Source organism: Chionomys nivalis, chromosome 1 (genome assembly GCF_950005125.1).
Source record: "Chionomys nivalis chromosome 1, mChiNiv1.1, whole genome shotgun sequence".
Lineage (NCBI taxonomy): Eukaryota > Metazoa > Chordata > Mammalia > Rodentia > Cricetidae > Chionomys > Chionomys nivalis.
Genome location: NC_080086.1, coordinates 25,180,588 through 25,197,331, shown reverse-complemented (window position 1 = coordinate 25,197,331; position 16,744 = coordinate 25,180,588). Strand labels below are relative to the sequence as shown.

At 47.4% G+C, this 16,744-nt stretch overlaps 1 protein-coding gene across 3 annotated transcripts in view; it reads right to left on the bottom strand.

Moving 5' to 3' along the window:
* Positions 1-4,841: 4,841 nt before the first annotated feature.
* The window catches only part of Ntf3 (neurotrophin 3), a 67,141-nt gene continuing 55,238 nt past the window's right edge, over positions 4,842-16,744 (bottom strand). For all 3 annotated transcript variants that reach the window (XM_057778809.1, XM_057778817.1, XM_057778824.1), the window contains exon 2: positions 4,842-5,822. In XM_057778809.1, coding sequence (XP_057634792.1) covers positions 5,025-5,822 — 798 coding nt within the window. In that variant the 3' untranslated portion in view covers positions 4,842-5,024. The remainder of the gene's footprint in view (positions 5,823-16,744) is intronic.

The following is a 16,744-nucleotide window of genomic DNA, read 5'->3' as shown; positions in this document are numbered from 1 at the left end:
AGACTTTCTATCAGATAGTCACGGCTGTTTTAAAATAGAGCAAGCTGCTGGCGGAGGCACACTCATCATGAGGCGTGGGAATTGTCAAGGCGACTCCACGCTGCCTTCCCTGAGGCCCCATCCCTTCTACTCGCTCCTCTTCCAGGGGAGACGATACCTCTGTGAGCACAGAGCATCCAGCTGGGCAGAGTGCCCACTACCTAGTAGGCATGCCATTTTTTTCATAAGTATCAAATGAATAAAAATAGATTTCTGCCTTATAAGGGAGCATGGATTACTGGATCTCAAAGTTTGTGTCTAAATAGAAATTCCTGCCTTCTATCTCCTTGCAAAATACCTAAATGGCTACTGTAGGCTGCCAGTCTTTCTACTTCAGATGGAAGCAACAGCCACTTTGCCCTTAATCTGGGGGTCTGGTAAGAGGCCCCACTTGTTTTCTTTCTACCACACTAAGAATCCCTGTGGCTGGGAGCCTGCTACGGAGGCTGCCACTCTACACTGTCAGAACAGTCTTTGGAACCCAGAAGTATTGACTCTGTCACCTCCTTGACTGTGCCAAGTGCACACCCCCATGTGACCCTGCTGGAATTCAGAGGCCAGGGCCCCTCAGGCACTTAGCACTATGCTTTGAAGCCATGGAGACTCCTTGGGTTCCTATCTGGCCTTTCCCTCTGATTGGCTGTGTGACCTCAGGAAGGCTGCTTTGTCAACAAATGCCCTCAGCTGTACACTGAGGCAGGAACACCAGGGATGGCTTGAGAATCCATCAAGATTCACGCTCAGTACCTAGCAGGAAGAAAGCAGCAGGAAATGACATCATTCTTAGTGTTTCCCCCTTGACTTTGGTTCCACCTTAGTTTTTATCTGCATCCCCAGTACCATTTTCTGTCACTTTCTAGACTGGAAGAGCCACAGTTCCAGAGCCTTCTGTCATGGCTCCTAGGAGAACCCCTAGTCTCGGGCTGTTATTTTTCCTGTTTGTCAAATGTTTACCTCATCTATGCTTTCTTGTCTCTTTCTTAAGTTCCCCAGCTGGCTGGCAGCTCAGTTTCCCCAAGGTTAAATTAATTCCTCAAGGTTATTAAATGCTCCTTAACATTCTGTTTCAAGCATTAATTTCTTTTTAAACAGACAATACATCAATGGTTAGAATATCAAAATAGTTACACACACATATTCCTACACACGGGTATACTCACACACACACCACACGAGAGAGAGAGAGAGAGAGAGAGAGAGAGAGAGAGAGAGAGAGAGAGAGAGTGAAGTGTGCAGGTACCCATGAGATATGCATACCTACTTACTCATCCATTCCATGTGAATAGCTGTCTAATTCATTAGGCTGTGTTTCACAACTTGCCAATAAACTTTAATGTGTTTTTGCTGCAGAGCATTCTGTAATTTAACCAGAAACGTCAGTGACCCACACAAAAGTTCAACCCAGCCAGACTCAGCAGCGGTAAGCAGTTCCTTCTCGAAAGGGCCTTTGGTGAGGCTGGAGAGATGACTCAGCAGATCAGAGCCCTGGTCACTCTTCCACGGATCCTGGATTCTTAGCACCCACTTGGTGACCCACAACTTTCTGTAACTCCAGTTCCCAAGGATCTAATCCCTTCTCCTGGCCCGGCACAGGAGACACAGTCATACATGCAGGCAAAACACCAATACAAATAACATTTTTTTTAAAAAAAAAAAAAAAAAAGAAAGGACATTTGGTAACCTTGGAAAACTTCTTCTCTGCCTCTTTGCCCCTCCCTATTTGGAGTTCCAGCACAGGAACAACTGTAGAGGGTCATCAGCCCCATCTATACCCTGTGATTTCACAAGGTTGAGCATTGACACAAACAAACCCGTAGTCCTTCAGAGTGCTCCAATCTATACCAGCGTTCTGCTCTTCAAGGCTGGATCAGCCTCCATCCAGAACCAAAACCTAGGGACTTAAGTCAGGACAGAAGTATTTGCATTTCAAGGTGTTGGGGAACATGCGTGTACTGCAAGCAGGCCACCAGCCCACTGTCGCTTGAGAAAGTTATGAGAACGTAACTTGAGAAGTGAGAATAGGGATCCTGAGGAAGAAGCTTCCAGATGCAGGAGTTTTCAGACATACGAGACTGCAGAGAATTCAGACCTCCATCCAGGAGCCAGGGTTGCAGAGTGGGGGGCCGTTGCTGTGAAAAGGCTCTTCCTGGGTTTCACAGTACTCTGTCTGAGGCGGAAGCCATGGTATCCTTGGACAAAGCTGGAGCTTGGGAAGTGGAGCAGGACCTAAGTGCAGGCCCTCAGTAGCCCTCAGCACTGGCTTTGCATACCCAGGGCCGCCAGAGCTTGAGGCCCGGAGATGAGTTTCCGGGTGAAGTCGCGTCAGTCTCCGGCGAGCTGTGAACAGAGGCTTCATTCTTGGACATGTGTTCAGAGATGTCAGCGATGGTAAACACCGATGCAAATGGTCTCCCCAACCTCAGTGGAGAGCATTTACGCAGACTAAATCAGCAATGACGGGCACATAGACACACATGCACCCGCACAGAGAAAGGGAGCAGCAAGCAGGGTAATATAACAAATTCCAAACCCAGGGTAACAACAATATCTTGGAAAGAGCTTTAGAAGTGGAGGAACAGCGTAATACATACCTCAGAAAGGAATCAGACATAACAGCTAACAGAATATTGTTCCACTGCGTGGAGGGTTGGCAATGCCCCCCCCCCCCCAGTTTCCATGGAGAGGAGGCTTGGTGAGAGACCCGAGAAAAGGGAAATTAGCAGGTGCTCTCCTAAGGTCCCCTCCCATTCTGTAGGTGATGGATAAGCCTTAATAAATATTCTGCACCATGGAACTCCTCCAGAATCCCAGAACGAGAGATCCTTCTCCCCGTCACCACTGTAACTCTCATTCAGACATCAGATCTTTAAACATCTTCAGTGTGGTGGCCTCCAGCAGCAAGGGGGTGCTACATTTTCCTTAGAAATGCTCATGGGGTCTCCCCACAATGAGGAGATCCTAGAACCGAGCTCTGCTGTCCCATCAGATTCCAGTTTACTACTTGCTGGTCTCCCTGTCCTGAACACTGGCAGAAGCAAAACACAGGCCACAGCAGGTCTCCACGAGAGAATGGTGCCTCTCATCCCCAACACTGCAGCAGCCATGGAAACACAACGCTGTCCGACCAGAAGAGAGACAGGAGGGAAGGGAGACAGCGGACATCTGGTGTCATCACTGATATATGAACCTAACTCTCTACTCTGCCAATTTCCTGCAAAATCACTGCAGTCAAGTTCACCTTTCCTCATTCCTCACCCTGAGATGACAATTCCACCCTCAAGTTTCCTTCCTCCCTCCATCCCTCCTTCCTTCCCTCCCTTCCTCTTTTCTTTGACAAATAATGTCAACCGTCTTTAAAAGTGCCCAGTGCATTATGGGGACATAGTAGGTATCTTGTTTTCTGTCCTCACAGTTTAGGACCCAGAATTGTATATAAAATGATGTTTTTAACTACAGTTGTTATTTGCTGCATGTGTTTCAAATGCTCATGTCATATGGAAAACACGTCTTCTCTCTGTACATGTTAGAGGCTTTAGAGAGAGAGAGCACACGTAGGCCTTAAACTGAGGCAGAGCAACCCAGGTCAGAGCAGGCATGCAGCAGGCTTTAGGGCTGTCAGAAAAGATTCTGAGTGGTAGACCTCTGTACCTCCGGAGTCCTTACGCTGCAACCCCAACAGGATGAACTATGTCATCGTGGGAACAGGACATCAAGAAACTCTTTGGGGTGAGGCCTGACTAATGTCCCTATTCTCACAAGGACCAGAGGTTATCGCCACAGTGATCCCTTGCCAAGACTCAGCAGGCACCAAGAAAGTCCTTTGAATATGGACCGTTTGTGTCTCCTGGGTGCATCAATTAACAGTGATACAAGGTTGACCGCAATACCCTGGAAAGAAGAAAGCAATGGACAAGGCCACGAGACTCTCAGAGGCCTACCTCTGGCTACTAAGTTTATAATGGGGACTTGACTAATGTGTCGACGATCCTGGGAATCTCAGAGTGACTGCATCCCCAGGAAACCCAGGCTCTGGTAGTCTTCAAACCCTTTGCAAGGTCACAGGGGAGGGGCTGGAGTTTGAACCAGCTCTTTCTCCCAAGCCTACCCATTTACAACTGCTCATGGCAAAAGCCCTGGCCAAGAGAATCTGTAATGAGTACATTTATCTTCTGTATATGGATTATTCATGAGCCATTTCAGTTTGCTCCTGGGTAGATCTATCATTTTTCTGTTACAGTTTGAACCCAAGCACCACACACACACACACACACACACACACATAAAATCTGTTAGGAATAGTTAGGCAATTTTTTCCTCCCTGTCTAAAAGGATGAAAACCACTTACCAAAAGCAAAAACAAAACCAAAGCCAAACGAAAAGAAAAAAAATATTCCAACCCTTACACAATCCCCAAACAACAAATGTGCTGAAAAGTGAAAGTGCCAGGTTCGTTATTATTGGCGCAGACCACAGCTCTAATTGGCAGGCCCCATAGCTGGGAAGAGTAAGTGAGGACCTGATCGTGAGCTTGCTGTCCAGAGAAGAATGCCAAGCCACGGGTTACAAGGTATCGTTTTCAAGGGAGGCCGTAGCGGTTCTTTTAATTCATCAATCCAACGTGGAACACACCAGAAGGGGACAGAACTCTGTTTATACACAACTCTGACATCGTCTGATTTTAAGAAGTTTACTAAAACCACAGTCATGGCCTTGACAATACTGAAGGCAAAATACTGGTGTACACAGGTTTTTACAGAAGGGTTCCCAAGAGCCCGGTCACAGAACACGGCTAACAGATGGGAGAGGCCTGAGGGAAGGCAAGCACACGAATTTTATTGAGAAAAAAGCTTATATACTGTAAGGGTTGCCGAAGTTTAATAAATAAAGGTCAACTTATAATATATAAAAACAATATAAACATTTATATGCTACATGCATATCATATAATTTAAAGTAATAATTTATATGTGGGGACAGACGCCAATTCATGTTCTTCCAATTTTTCTCGACAAGGCACACACACAGGAAGTGTCTATTCGTATCCAGCGCCAGCCTACGAGTTTGTTGTTTTCTGAGGTCAGTGCTCGGACATAGGTCTGGGACGTTTTGCACTGAGAGTTCCAGTGTTTGTCATCAATTCCCCTGCAACCGTTTTTAACTGGCCTGGCCTCTTTACATCTTGTTTCATAAAAATATTGTTTGACAGGGGAGTTGCCGGTCTTGATCTCCCCCAGCACTGTGACCTGGTGTCCCCGAATGTCAATGGCTGAGGACTTGTCGGTCACCCACAGACTCTCACTGTCACACACCGAGTACTCTCCTCGGTGACTCTTATGCTCCGCGTACCGTTTCCGCCGTGAGGACGTTCTGTTGGCTACCACCGGGTTGCCCACATAATCCTCCATGAGATACAAGGGAGGGGGCTCCAAAGGGGTGCTGTCACTGAGCAGGACCCGGGGCGAATTGTAGCGTCTCTGTTGCCGTAGTAGTTCTGTGTCCGTTGCGATCATGGGCTGGAATTCCGACCTGGTGGACTCTGCCTGCTCCGGTTCTCTGGGGGCTTCCGCTTTGGGCAGGGTGCTCTGGTAATTTTCCTTAACATCCACCATTTGCTTGGAGAGCTTGTTTTTCAAAATATCCGCCTGGATCAGTTTTATAATGAGGGAATTGAGCGAGTCTTCTGGCAAACTCCTTTGATCCATGTTGTTACCTTGGATGCCACGGAGATAAGCGAGAAATATCACATAAAACAAGATGGACATCACCTTGTTCACCTGTAAGATCTGCAAAGAGGAAACACAGGTGTTAAGGGCTGGCTGCGAGAGTCCGGGTCTTTCTGGTGTCAGCTGCCTGAGGCTGACATCTCTGAGAGTAACGAGAGGGCACCACCATTTAAGGAAGCAGCACAGCTCCTTCCTGCTATTTAGAAGGGGCAGCTTCCTCCCCCAGCCCCTGAGAAATCCTGGGGAATGCAGCACCGGGCTCTGGATGGCTTGCTTTCTAGACTGACAGCACCAGTTGTTTCTACATTAGATGTCTGCCTTGCTCCCCAGCCTCCTGCTGTGCACCGGTGACATCCTGACAAATCCCTTGAGCTTGGAAAAGATACATGCCCCACTCTACCGAGGCCGCGCTGAGGACTGCATCCGTATACTGCTTTCTCAGTTCAGGGCCTTGTAATTTCCTCAAGACATGTGGTGCTATTGGTCCAATTCTAGCCTATAGGGCCTTCCAGAGGGACACACTGAGGCTGGCCATTGGGTTTGTTGTTTTTATAGTGTGGCATCAGAGAGAGGCTCATTCCTGGCTCCTCCTGTCCTTGGAAACAAACACAAGGCCTCCGGGCACCTGCTGAGAGTGCCCAAGTGCCAAGGTGCTCTGTCAGGATCCCAGAAGGCCGTGCATCACCAGCACACCCCTCTTATCCATCAACCCTAAAACCCACAGCTCTGTGAAGCACTCCTTGCCGAAAAGAGAGACTCAGCAAAACTCAACTCAAATGAACGGCTCTACCTTCTCTGAGAAGCAAGGGTTGATTTTAGTTCTTTTTTTTCCTCCTAAGGATTTTTAGTTTCTATTTTTCTACTTCTTTTTGTAGTCCTCCATCTGATTCCACCACCTCCCTCCTGAAATGGTTCTTTAACCCACCGCTCTCTTCTGTTGCCATAACAGAACCTCAGCACAGGGCTCCTGGAGAGTCCTTGTGGAATTGCAGAGCGATCTGGAGATCCTCCTCACACACCTCTCCTGCGCTAGGGCCAAGCCCATGTTTCCGGGAGGTTAGCCCAAGGGGGAGACTCTCAGGTGGAAAGCCAGCTGAGCTGGTGACCATGACCTGGCAGTTCCCTCACCCCACGCCCAGAGCATCCACTTTTTAATCACTGCTGCTGCCACCCCAGCGGCCCCATGGGTGTTTTCTCTTGAGTTCTGTCTTCACATGGAAAATAAAATCCTTTCCCCTGGTTCAGTGTTGGTATTTTCAGAAAGATCTTACAGAATCCAGGGGGAAAACGAAAGGAACAAACAAGGTTGGCACAAGCTGTGGAAAAGAAGTCCCGATTCTGAATCTTCTTCGAAGAGCCTGTCCCCAGAATTACCACACAGCTACTTCCTCATCTCTTCTCTCATCCCCAAAGGCTGACAAAGGTCCAGTCATTAACCAGACCATTTACCCACTGGTTCCTGGCCTGCCTCTGTGAATAAGGGGACCATCTTCCTCCCCTGGGAACCACTCTTAGGATGACTGATTCCTTCCAAGGGAAAGCCAAGGAAGGATTCTAACATGGCTGCCTGCCCTAGACACCAGTCCAGGAACTGTGTTGTCCCAGGAAAATGGTTCCCACAGGGTAATTAATCTCCCTCCCGCTCTGCAGAAAAGGGACATTTCTGTCAATCTTGCAAACCTAACGAAATGAAACTTCAAGACCACAAGATAAACAGCATGCTCAGCCTCCACCCTCGCCCCAGAACAGCTGCAAGAAGATCATGAGAAACTCGGAGTCTAAGGACAGTTTACCAGGTTGTCCTGGACACATGAGCATCCTCGCTCACAGGGCGGCACATCAGGGGTGATAGCTGTATGTGCAGGGTGTGTCATGGAAAGTAAAAGGCCACACAGAGGTGGGCAAGGTAATTATGAGGATGACTTGGCAAGCTGGGTATTGGATGGTATGATGGACTTGGGCTAAGAAGGAAGTCTTTGGGATGGTAGCATGAATTTTGAAGCCAAAGCTAGTGCTAGAAAAGCCCTATTGAGCCGGGCAGTGGTGGCGCACAACTTTAATCCCAGCATTCGGGAGGCAGAGGCAGGTGGATGTCTGAGTTCAAGACCAGCCTGATCTACAAGAGCTAGTTTTAGGACAGGCTCCAAAGCTACAGAGAAACCCTGTCTGGAAAAAACAAAAACAAAACAAAACAACAGCAAAAGCTCTATTGAGGGCTGGAAAACTGGCTTTGGAGGTAAAAGTGCTTGCTGTTCTCCTAGAGGACCTAAGTTCTGGACCAACTCCCATGTTGGCTGGTTCACAACTGTAGGTAACTATAATTCTAGGGGAGCTAACATCCTCTGGTGACTTTCACGGACACCAGCACACATGTGTCACACACCCATGCATGCACATATGAATAAAAATGAAAGCAACCTTTAAGAACGAAAGCACATTTGATCTCGTGCCTTTGCTGATTTGCTAGTCAACCTCTATACCAAATACCGAAGAGGTTCACTATATAAAGAAAAAGGAGAGGTTTCTTAGCTCACAGCTTTCGAGGTTTCAGTTCGTGATGAATTGGCCTTGTGCTTTGGTTCTGGTGACACGGTCAAAAAGAGTGTGCTTAAGTGAAGAGAAAAAAAAAATCAACCATGGCCTGGAGCAAAAGAAAAATGAAGGAGGGGAGGAGGAGAGAGCCCTATCCCAGGACATGTCTCCAGCGCTGTGAAGGCCTCTCGCAAGCTCCCAGCACCTGCGGAGCCAGAATCAAACCTTGAATACCTGGGCCTCTGAGAGAAATTCCAGGTACAGCCTCTAGTACTGTATACAGTGCTAAGAGTAAGAGGAGGTGGGGCGGTGTCTTTGCCCCCTGTTCCCGTTTCCCATCAGTTGTACTGCTCTCATGCCCCCCACTCTAACCGGATTCACTGTTTCTCTGCAAGCTTTGTGACTTTTGGGCAAGGCTTCCGTCCTTGCCATTTTCATGACCACTTACGTTGAGACTGTTCCCACTCCTCGCCACTGGCTTCCTAAGCTGGCCTTTCGCTGAGGCTCTCCAACTGTCTTCCACAACAGCAACACGCTTCCTTCCCTTTCTGTCGATCTACCCTCTGAATGGCTACTTTAGTAGGTCTAGCATCCTTCACAGGCCCATGGAAGGTAGCGTGGACCTCACCCAGCCCCTCCTCCACACCATTCCTTACCATCTATCCACCCGGGAGGGAGTCCTGAGAGTATGTCATGTGAGGTCGGGAAGTGTTTCTAAACTGTGTCCAAGACTTGCTCAAATGCCAGCAGGCATCCTCTGGAATCCATTTTGGAAATCTCCTTTTATTCTTCCCTTTCTTCCTTCCTCTCTCCCTCCTTTCCTTCCTTCTTACCTTTCTTCATTTTTGGAGAAAGCAATCCCAAGAACACTGGGACAAGAATTTTCCAAAACAACACATTCCAGGTTGCAAAGACTCCTAGATACTGAGGCCTGATGGACTGCTAGGTAACGTCAGGGGTTAGAAGACTCTCGATTCTTTCTCAAGCGGGACAAGGCTTTTTCATAATCACGTAACGGAAAGGGGACGATCAGGCACACACACAGTGTACTAGAAACGGCAGTTGAACACGAACTTGAGTTGTCCATGGTAACAGGCGGGCTGCATGCCTGTCTGGTGCATGTACATATAGAAGACGAAACATCTGGAAAATTTCTCTTTCTACATCTGGCTCCCAGCCGTCTGTACCAGCATGGTCACTCCCAATTGTCACTGCTTACATATGCTTGGAGCTCCAGTCAGCCATGGTAGTTGTGGGAGACAAGGAACTCCATGAATTGGATACACAGGGACGGGAGATTAAGGAAGCAAGTGCAGGAAGTAGGAAGTGAGGTTTGTGATTCTGGAGAGGCGAAGTGTGATCTCTGGCCCTTTTTTTGGTCAGAGTCCCTTGACTTCCTACTGTGTCTTTTGGGGTAGGAGTTTCCCTAGGGGATTATTTCCCCAGCGTGGGGAACGGAAACAGGAGAGCAGTGTCAGATCTGCCGGGCACAACAGTGAGTTTGCCTTCCCTTATGGAACGCTCACAGTCATCTGAAGAAGGTTCGGCTTCAGCAACCGTCTACTGCTGTTATTAGGGGTAGTTCTCCTCCTCCACCATAGGGAAGCCTGTCTATTTAATCCTACAAGCCCAGCCTGGAGCTCAACATCGCTGCAGAGCTTCAGGATCTGCTGACTGAATGGGCACCGACACCAATCAAGACCTACCCAAGGCACTGCTTACTGGCTTGAAATCCTGCGTGGGCTTCTGCCAAGCCTGGATTGGAAGCCAATCAACTCTGCCTTCTTTTCCCAAAGAAAATATAGGCCTTGGCTCTGAAGCAGGCCATAGTCCCCAGGCTCTTCTTGGCTATAATTAGAAAAAGACCTGTTAAAGACCTCAGTAAAACCCCCTTCCTACCCTCTCCCTAGTGCCCATCTCCAGTGCGCGCACGCTATTCTCCTCGCTTAGCCATGCTTTCCCACATATGGTGTTTTCTCAGTCCCTGGAGCAACATTCCTAACAAGGTTTCACCATCCTTCAAAATACTCAAAAGAGAGCAATTTCTGATTCCCTCTTTTTGGCTCAGTTTACAACACATACAGAGGATTTCTGGGTATTCAGCAAGCGACTGAAATGGGAAAGGGAGCTGGGCCACGAGGCGGTAGAGCACTGGAGACAACAGCCATATCTGGGCTGGCCCTTGCAGAGGGGGCTTCACCTCCCGAGGACCAGTTTTTCCGCCCAGGAGCCGGCTCCTGTCTACATACCTGCAAACCACTCTTGTCGAACATGCATAGATTTAAAAAAAAAAAAAAAAAAAAAAAAACCAGACTAGCATACAGTCAGTCATTGCACAAAGTGATGGATTTCATTATGACGTTCTTAAACACCAATGCCATGGACTCTGAGCACAGTCACCTCTCATTACCTTTTTCTGTCTACTCCCAAGTGTCAGCCCTTCTGTTTGCACATCTCTGTGATGTGAGAAAAAACGTGTGATAAGTGTCTGTCCAAGTCCGACTTCTCTTGCTTACCATGGTGATTGGCGTGTGTGGGGTACATTTATGGTGAGTCCCTCAACAATAAAAATGCCAGGAGTCAGAGATGAATATCTGTGATATATTTATCCTGAGACCCACCCCACTGAGGTAAGTAGTTTCATATATCCCATTCTGGGGAAACTGAGGAGTGAGGGTAATTAAATAATAAGCAGGAGAACTGGGGTTTGAGCACACTAGGCTCATGTTCCTAGAGATTACATCTGTGGCCTCTTTTCCTTCCCTACTCTTGCGCGTTCTAAGAGTTAAGTGCAGACACAACAGCTGCTGTCCAGCAGGTTAAGTACCTCCCAAAGATGTCTCAGCCATATAACGAGTTTCTAGGGATTTGAGGCCACCACTTCTGTTTCCTCCTTTCTGTATTTCTTATGAAACCATTACTCATGAAAATAAATAAGCCAGTTGGCCCCTATCCCTTCTGGACCCGGGATTTTGCAAGTCAGTCCCTCTGGAGGTCACCGATTCTTGCAGAGGTTGAATGTTGTAAGGGTCAGAGCACTGGGCATGCCACCTCATGTCCTGGGTTTGCAGCCATCTCTGGAAACCCGGAAGGCTTCAGAGAAGATAAAGAGGTGACATTGGCATTCCTCAGAGGGGAGAAGATCAGCCTGACACCAGCTTTTAATTTGACAACACGGCAATATGAAAATCCAGGGGATTTTTTTATTTCTTACACACCCATGGTCCTCTGGAAGCAAGTGCATTGTTGTGGCTGAGGTTAGAGATGAAGCTGTCCAGCTGTACCCAGATGGGTCTAATTCCCTGGAGGACTTCTGCCTCTGTGACATGGCCTCTGACTAAGGCTCAGGGCCTCTAGGGCTGTGTCCTGCCAGATAACTTTCATATCTCGTGCAGGCAGTGGACAGAGGAGTGATGGGAAAGTGGTGGATTTCAAGTTAAATGATAAAAAGGAAAGGAATGTGGTGGAAACATGAAATCAGGACCATAGCAAAGGCCCAGCTTGTTCCCCGCTTCCTAACTGCACATTAATTCACCCTGGCTTTGTTCTGCTCACAGGTCCTCAGGCTTCAGAATGAGTCAACAGAGTTACACAAAGACAAGACAATGAGGTTGGCCAGAGAGAGACTCTGACGAAGCCTTCAGAAGCTGTCTACTAATGTTCCTAGGGAACTGGGAACAGGGATGGGGGAAGACAGGCAGATTAATTCAAATACACAGTTGACATCTAAAGGAAAGGCTCTGAAGATGCTGATGAGAACAGACCAATTAGGCTCTAGCATCCATGGGGATGGGCAACCTGGAAACAGTAAAATTCAAACTGAAAACACGCAGGCCAGCTCTCTGGAGAGAGGAGGAGGAATCCAGAATCAACAAGGGAAGGAAATGTTGAAGAGGGTGAAGGAAGGAACTTGGAGTTGGTATAAGAGTGCATGAGAAACGAACTCACATCCATGGGGCTGTGTGAGCGTCCACAGCACCTTCTGACTTCCTGTCTAGTGCGACACTGGTACTATCCTTATTCAGTCTCAGCAAAGCTCCAGAGGGCTGGGCACTCTCTGTCTTACAATGTCCAATAAGGAACAACAACTCTTCCATGTAACAGTTGAAAGACGCCCACCCCATCACTCAGATCATTTACACGTTTGTTAATAGAGAGATTGTGTGATTATTAGTGATTAAAGAAACATAGGATTCCTCAATGGGGGGAAACAGGAAGTTATTTAGCGTGGCCGTCTTACATGCTTATGTGTCTTCCAAAACCCTCAGTCTCCTAGCGCTGGGATAATGAGATGACACTCATCACTCTCGACGTAGGCATGCTCTGATACCTGGTATTGTTCTGTTGACACAGCACCATAGAGTGATGCAAAAATAACTTAAAAACAGAAACCAAGAGGGTAAGGAACAGAGCTGTGAACAAAGAACAGTCCATGGACTAGCCCAGGAAGATGCAGAGGAATGCTATAGGTATTCATAAAAAAACCAAGCGACTTCAGCGATCAAGACAAGGCATGCTCTCTGACTGTGCTTGGTCGGAACTCTTCCGGGTGTCCCTGAGAGTTAGGCAGGTCAGCACCAGCTGGTGAGGGCAGGCTGGTCTGGGCCAGAAAGTGGATTCTTAACCTGTTCTTTAAGATCAGGTTCTGCACGACTGTTCCTTGTTAAATCTTACACTAGTCAGGCGTGGTGGCTTGTGCCAGCAATCCCAGGACCCTGGAGACCAAGGCAGGAGTAGGATGAGTAGGAAATCGGCCTGAGATAACCCTCACATACACACACACACACACACACACACACACACACACACACACACACACACAGCAGTAACAAGAAGACCCAGCACTTCAAAGTAAGAATTTGGAAATTGATTGACAGGGTAGATGATTATCCCAGGGTCTAAGGTCTGAGCTAGGAAAAGAGCTTCTTAGTTCAAGTGAGGCTAATTTCCCCGTGGCAACAGAGATCACAGCCAAGTGAAGTTAGATGGCACATGCCAGGCTGAGCCAAAACAAACCAGAGACCCTCATAAGGCTGACCCATCTCTGTACAAACTGGTCTGTCTCAAGATCAGGCTGAGAGAAACAGGACCCTCATTGTGGACTAGGAACCTGTACCTCCATCCCTGCCCCTGGGAAAGCAAACTGCAGGGAGGAGGTGGAAGCCAGGAAGCTATGTGCAGATGCTTGGGGAACACGCCTTCCTCAGGCCCTCAGGCAACGTGAGATGGAAGGTGTGCACATGTCAAAACAATGCGCACTGCAGCACTGAGCAGGAAGGTAGTATGTGTACTCCCAGGCCAGGAGCCCTCTCACTTGGCCCCATCTTGGCAGAAGCTCTGAAGGGTGCCTGGTAGATCCATAGGAGCCCCCAGGAAGCTCTTGGTTACATTACTCTTTGTATGGCTCTTTTCACGGTCAGAGGGTGGACTAGAAAGAGATTGTAGAGAAAATGAGTCCAGCCAGCTATTGGTCATACCGGGCCTGTCTAGTAAATCTTGCTCTGGTTTAGACACGCTGGTTGCCACTTTTCACAGACACGCTGCATTTACAGGACTGTGAACACGCGTACAAATGGTATCGCCCTCTTGATAAAAATGGATGGCTTATAATCAGTCTATTTTTCTACTTCCTTCCTTCCTTCTTCCTTGTCTCTAACACAGTGGCCTCAAACTCACCATATCACTGAGGGTGACCTTGAACTTCTGATCTCCTGGCTTCCACCTCCCAAGTGTAGGGATTACAGCTGTGTGGTGCCACACTTGATTTTTGTCGTGTTGGGGGATCATTTTCAAGGCTTTGAACACGCTAGGCAAGTACTCTACCAACTGAACCACATCCGTATCACTAGTTAGGCAAGTACTCTACCAACTGAACCACATCCCCATCACTAGTTAGGCAAGTACTCTACCAACTGAACTACCTCCCCATCACTAGTTAGGCAAGTACTCTACCAACTGAACCTCATCCCCATCACATGTTTGGCTATTTCAATTCATTTAGTGCTGTGGTATATGTTGATTCGGAAGACAATTTTCTATGTCTGTCTTAACTCCATTTTCTAAGGGCTAAGACACACAAGGATAGGGGCTGTGCCCAATAGCTGAGAGAAAGTGGGCCCTAGAGACTGACTTTAGCTTCAGAAGATAACCTTTCCCAAATCAATACTTTTGATTTAAATTTATGCCTAGTGTTTGCATTAGACTTGTCCTCTCTGGATGTGGGCAAGTGTTAGGAATACTATCACAAGTCAGTGGCAGCTGAGAGATGGCTTTGTAATCATTACAATGAATTATATTATAATGTACAGTAATGAGATGAATAATGATAAAGTTCTGAACTCTTGTCTACTCAGCAAACGCTAGGACTCAAATCCAAAGAATGAAGTAGCCGCCTGAGGGAATTCCCAAGGTATGGCTTCTGTTCAATGCGTACTCCTGTCTTCTCTTCTAAACCAAGACCACAGCTGGCTTGGCCATGCCCATCCTGATTCCTGCATCAACCACAGTGGCAGAAAGAAGTGCAAGATCAAGAAACCATCCTGGTTTGGCCCTCAAGAGTACTTGGCTGTAGGAAACGTGGTCAGATGGCAGGCTTTCTTCTCTATGCTTGGTGACGTGGCTGATACCAAGCACAGCCCCTCACAGATCTCCCCTACCCCAAGCCAGACTCCTTCCGTGAAAATGGGACATGCCATAGTGAGGTGTTGGTCTGTGGTTATCTTAGGTAGGATGCTGTCTGCTAGGAAACATTGCTGCCTGAAGACATGGGAGTCGTGACCATCTTTCAGTCTGCCTAGTAGCTCTTTTCATTTGGTGGCAGTCTCTCTTTGTACTCACTGTGGCCACCATCATTCATTGGAACACTTTTACAATCCAAGAGGCAGAAGCAGAGGAGGTGTCTACTTGGTGATTTTATGGGTCTGTTCTCACCCGCTCGCCCAGCAACGTCGGGGCATGTGCTCAGGAAGATAACCAGTCTTTCATCCAAGCTGGAGTGCGAGGCAGGCACTTACTAAACATTATGACTCCAATCCCAGACCGTCTAGAGACTTTCTGGGCAGCAGGGCAAGACAAAAAAAAAAAAAAAAAAATCAGCCCAGAGTTTCTCCTCTGAAAGCAGTTTTGGCACAAACACACTGAACTCAAAGCTGTGTTTAATCACAGACACAAGTCACAATAATCACTTGTAATAACTGCTAACCTTTGGTGAGCCTTCCCACATGCTAGACTGTGTGAGACACTCTGCGTGGATTATCTCAATTAATCCTTCTAGATACGATTGTTATGCCCACTTTGCAGCCAAGGAAACTGAGGCTCAGAGGGATTAAATAATTTTGCCCAAAGCTCATACATCAATTGAGATACAGAGCCGGGATTTAAACAGCTATCTCTCTGACCTCACTGCCCTAACATTCAGCTAATATTGCATAATTCCTCCCACTTAGCTCCGAATCCAAGGCACCTGTTGCTTCTTCGCAGCAAACTGGCAGCAACACCACGATGTTTCCAATGCTTTGTTCCACGGTTAGAGAAAAGAGACATTCTAGCCAGGTCCCCGGAAGTGCCAGGAGGACATTCCACAGGCTGAGGCTAGCGCCCCTGATTCACACTGGCTGGAAAGAGCGTTTGTTCAACTTGTAGTTTGTAGTGTCACGGGCTTGCACTTTCATTTCTCAGAGTTAAAGTATCTCTTTCCTTATTCGATGGTAAAGAAAACCAAGTGCAAAACGACCCAGCCTACAGATCTGACATAGTGGTACATGCTTGCCCACAACATGCAAAGTCACAGGTTCAATCCTCAGCACCCAGATGAGCTAGATTTTCTGAGATGATATGTTCCGGACTCTTGGTTTTCATAGATTGCAGTATGTAAGCGATGAGAATTAAAATATGTGAACTCTAGCATGTCTCATGCTTTGATTGATTATTATGTGCCACTAACTAGCTTTGGGGCTGAGAGTGAATCATTGATGATCTGGTGGCGGGGAGGTGTCTCAGTTCCTGGTAGTTCTTCCAACAGGGATGCTGCTTGTATTTTAGGCGGGTCAGCTGGTATTCCACACACATGAAACTTGGATTCCCAGCTGCTAACTCCCTGTCATGTCCCCCAATACTGGTGACAACCCCCATCAATGTGCACTTTTCTAAACATTATATGGAAGGCCTACTCATTCTTGGATAAGAATGTAGGTGGACATGATTCAGAACTGTGATTAAAGATGAAGATTTGGGGGCTTGAAATGCGCACACAGATACACAAAGGAAATATTTTGCAAAAATAATTTCAGTGTGGTTTGTAGACTCTCTTAAGCCCAACTCAGTGGCCCACAGATCTTAGGTTTGGGTTGCTAATTTTGAAGGCATAAGTATCGTGCATACACATGTATACATGTTCATAAGTGCATGGGTACACATGAATGTGTGTGCTTATATGTATAGAGACAGAATGA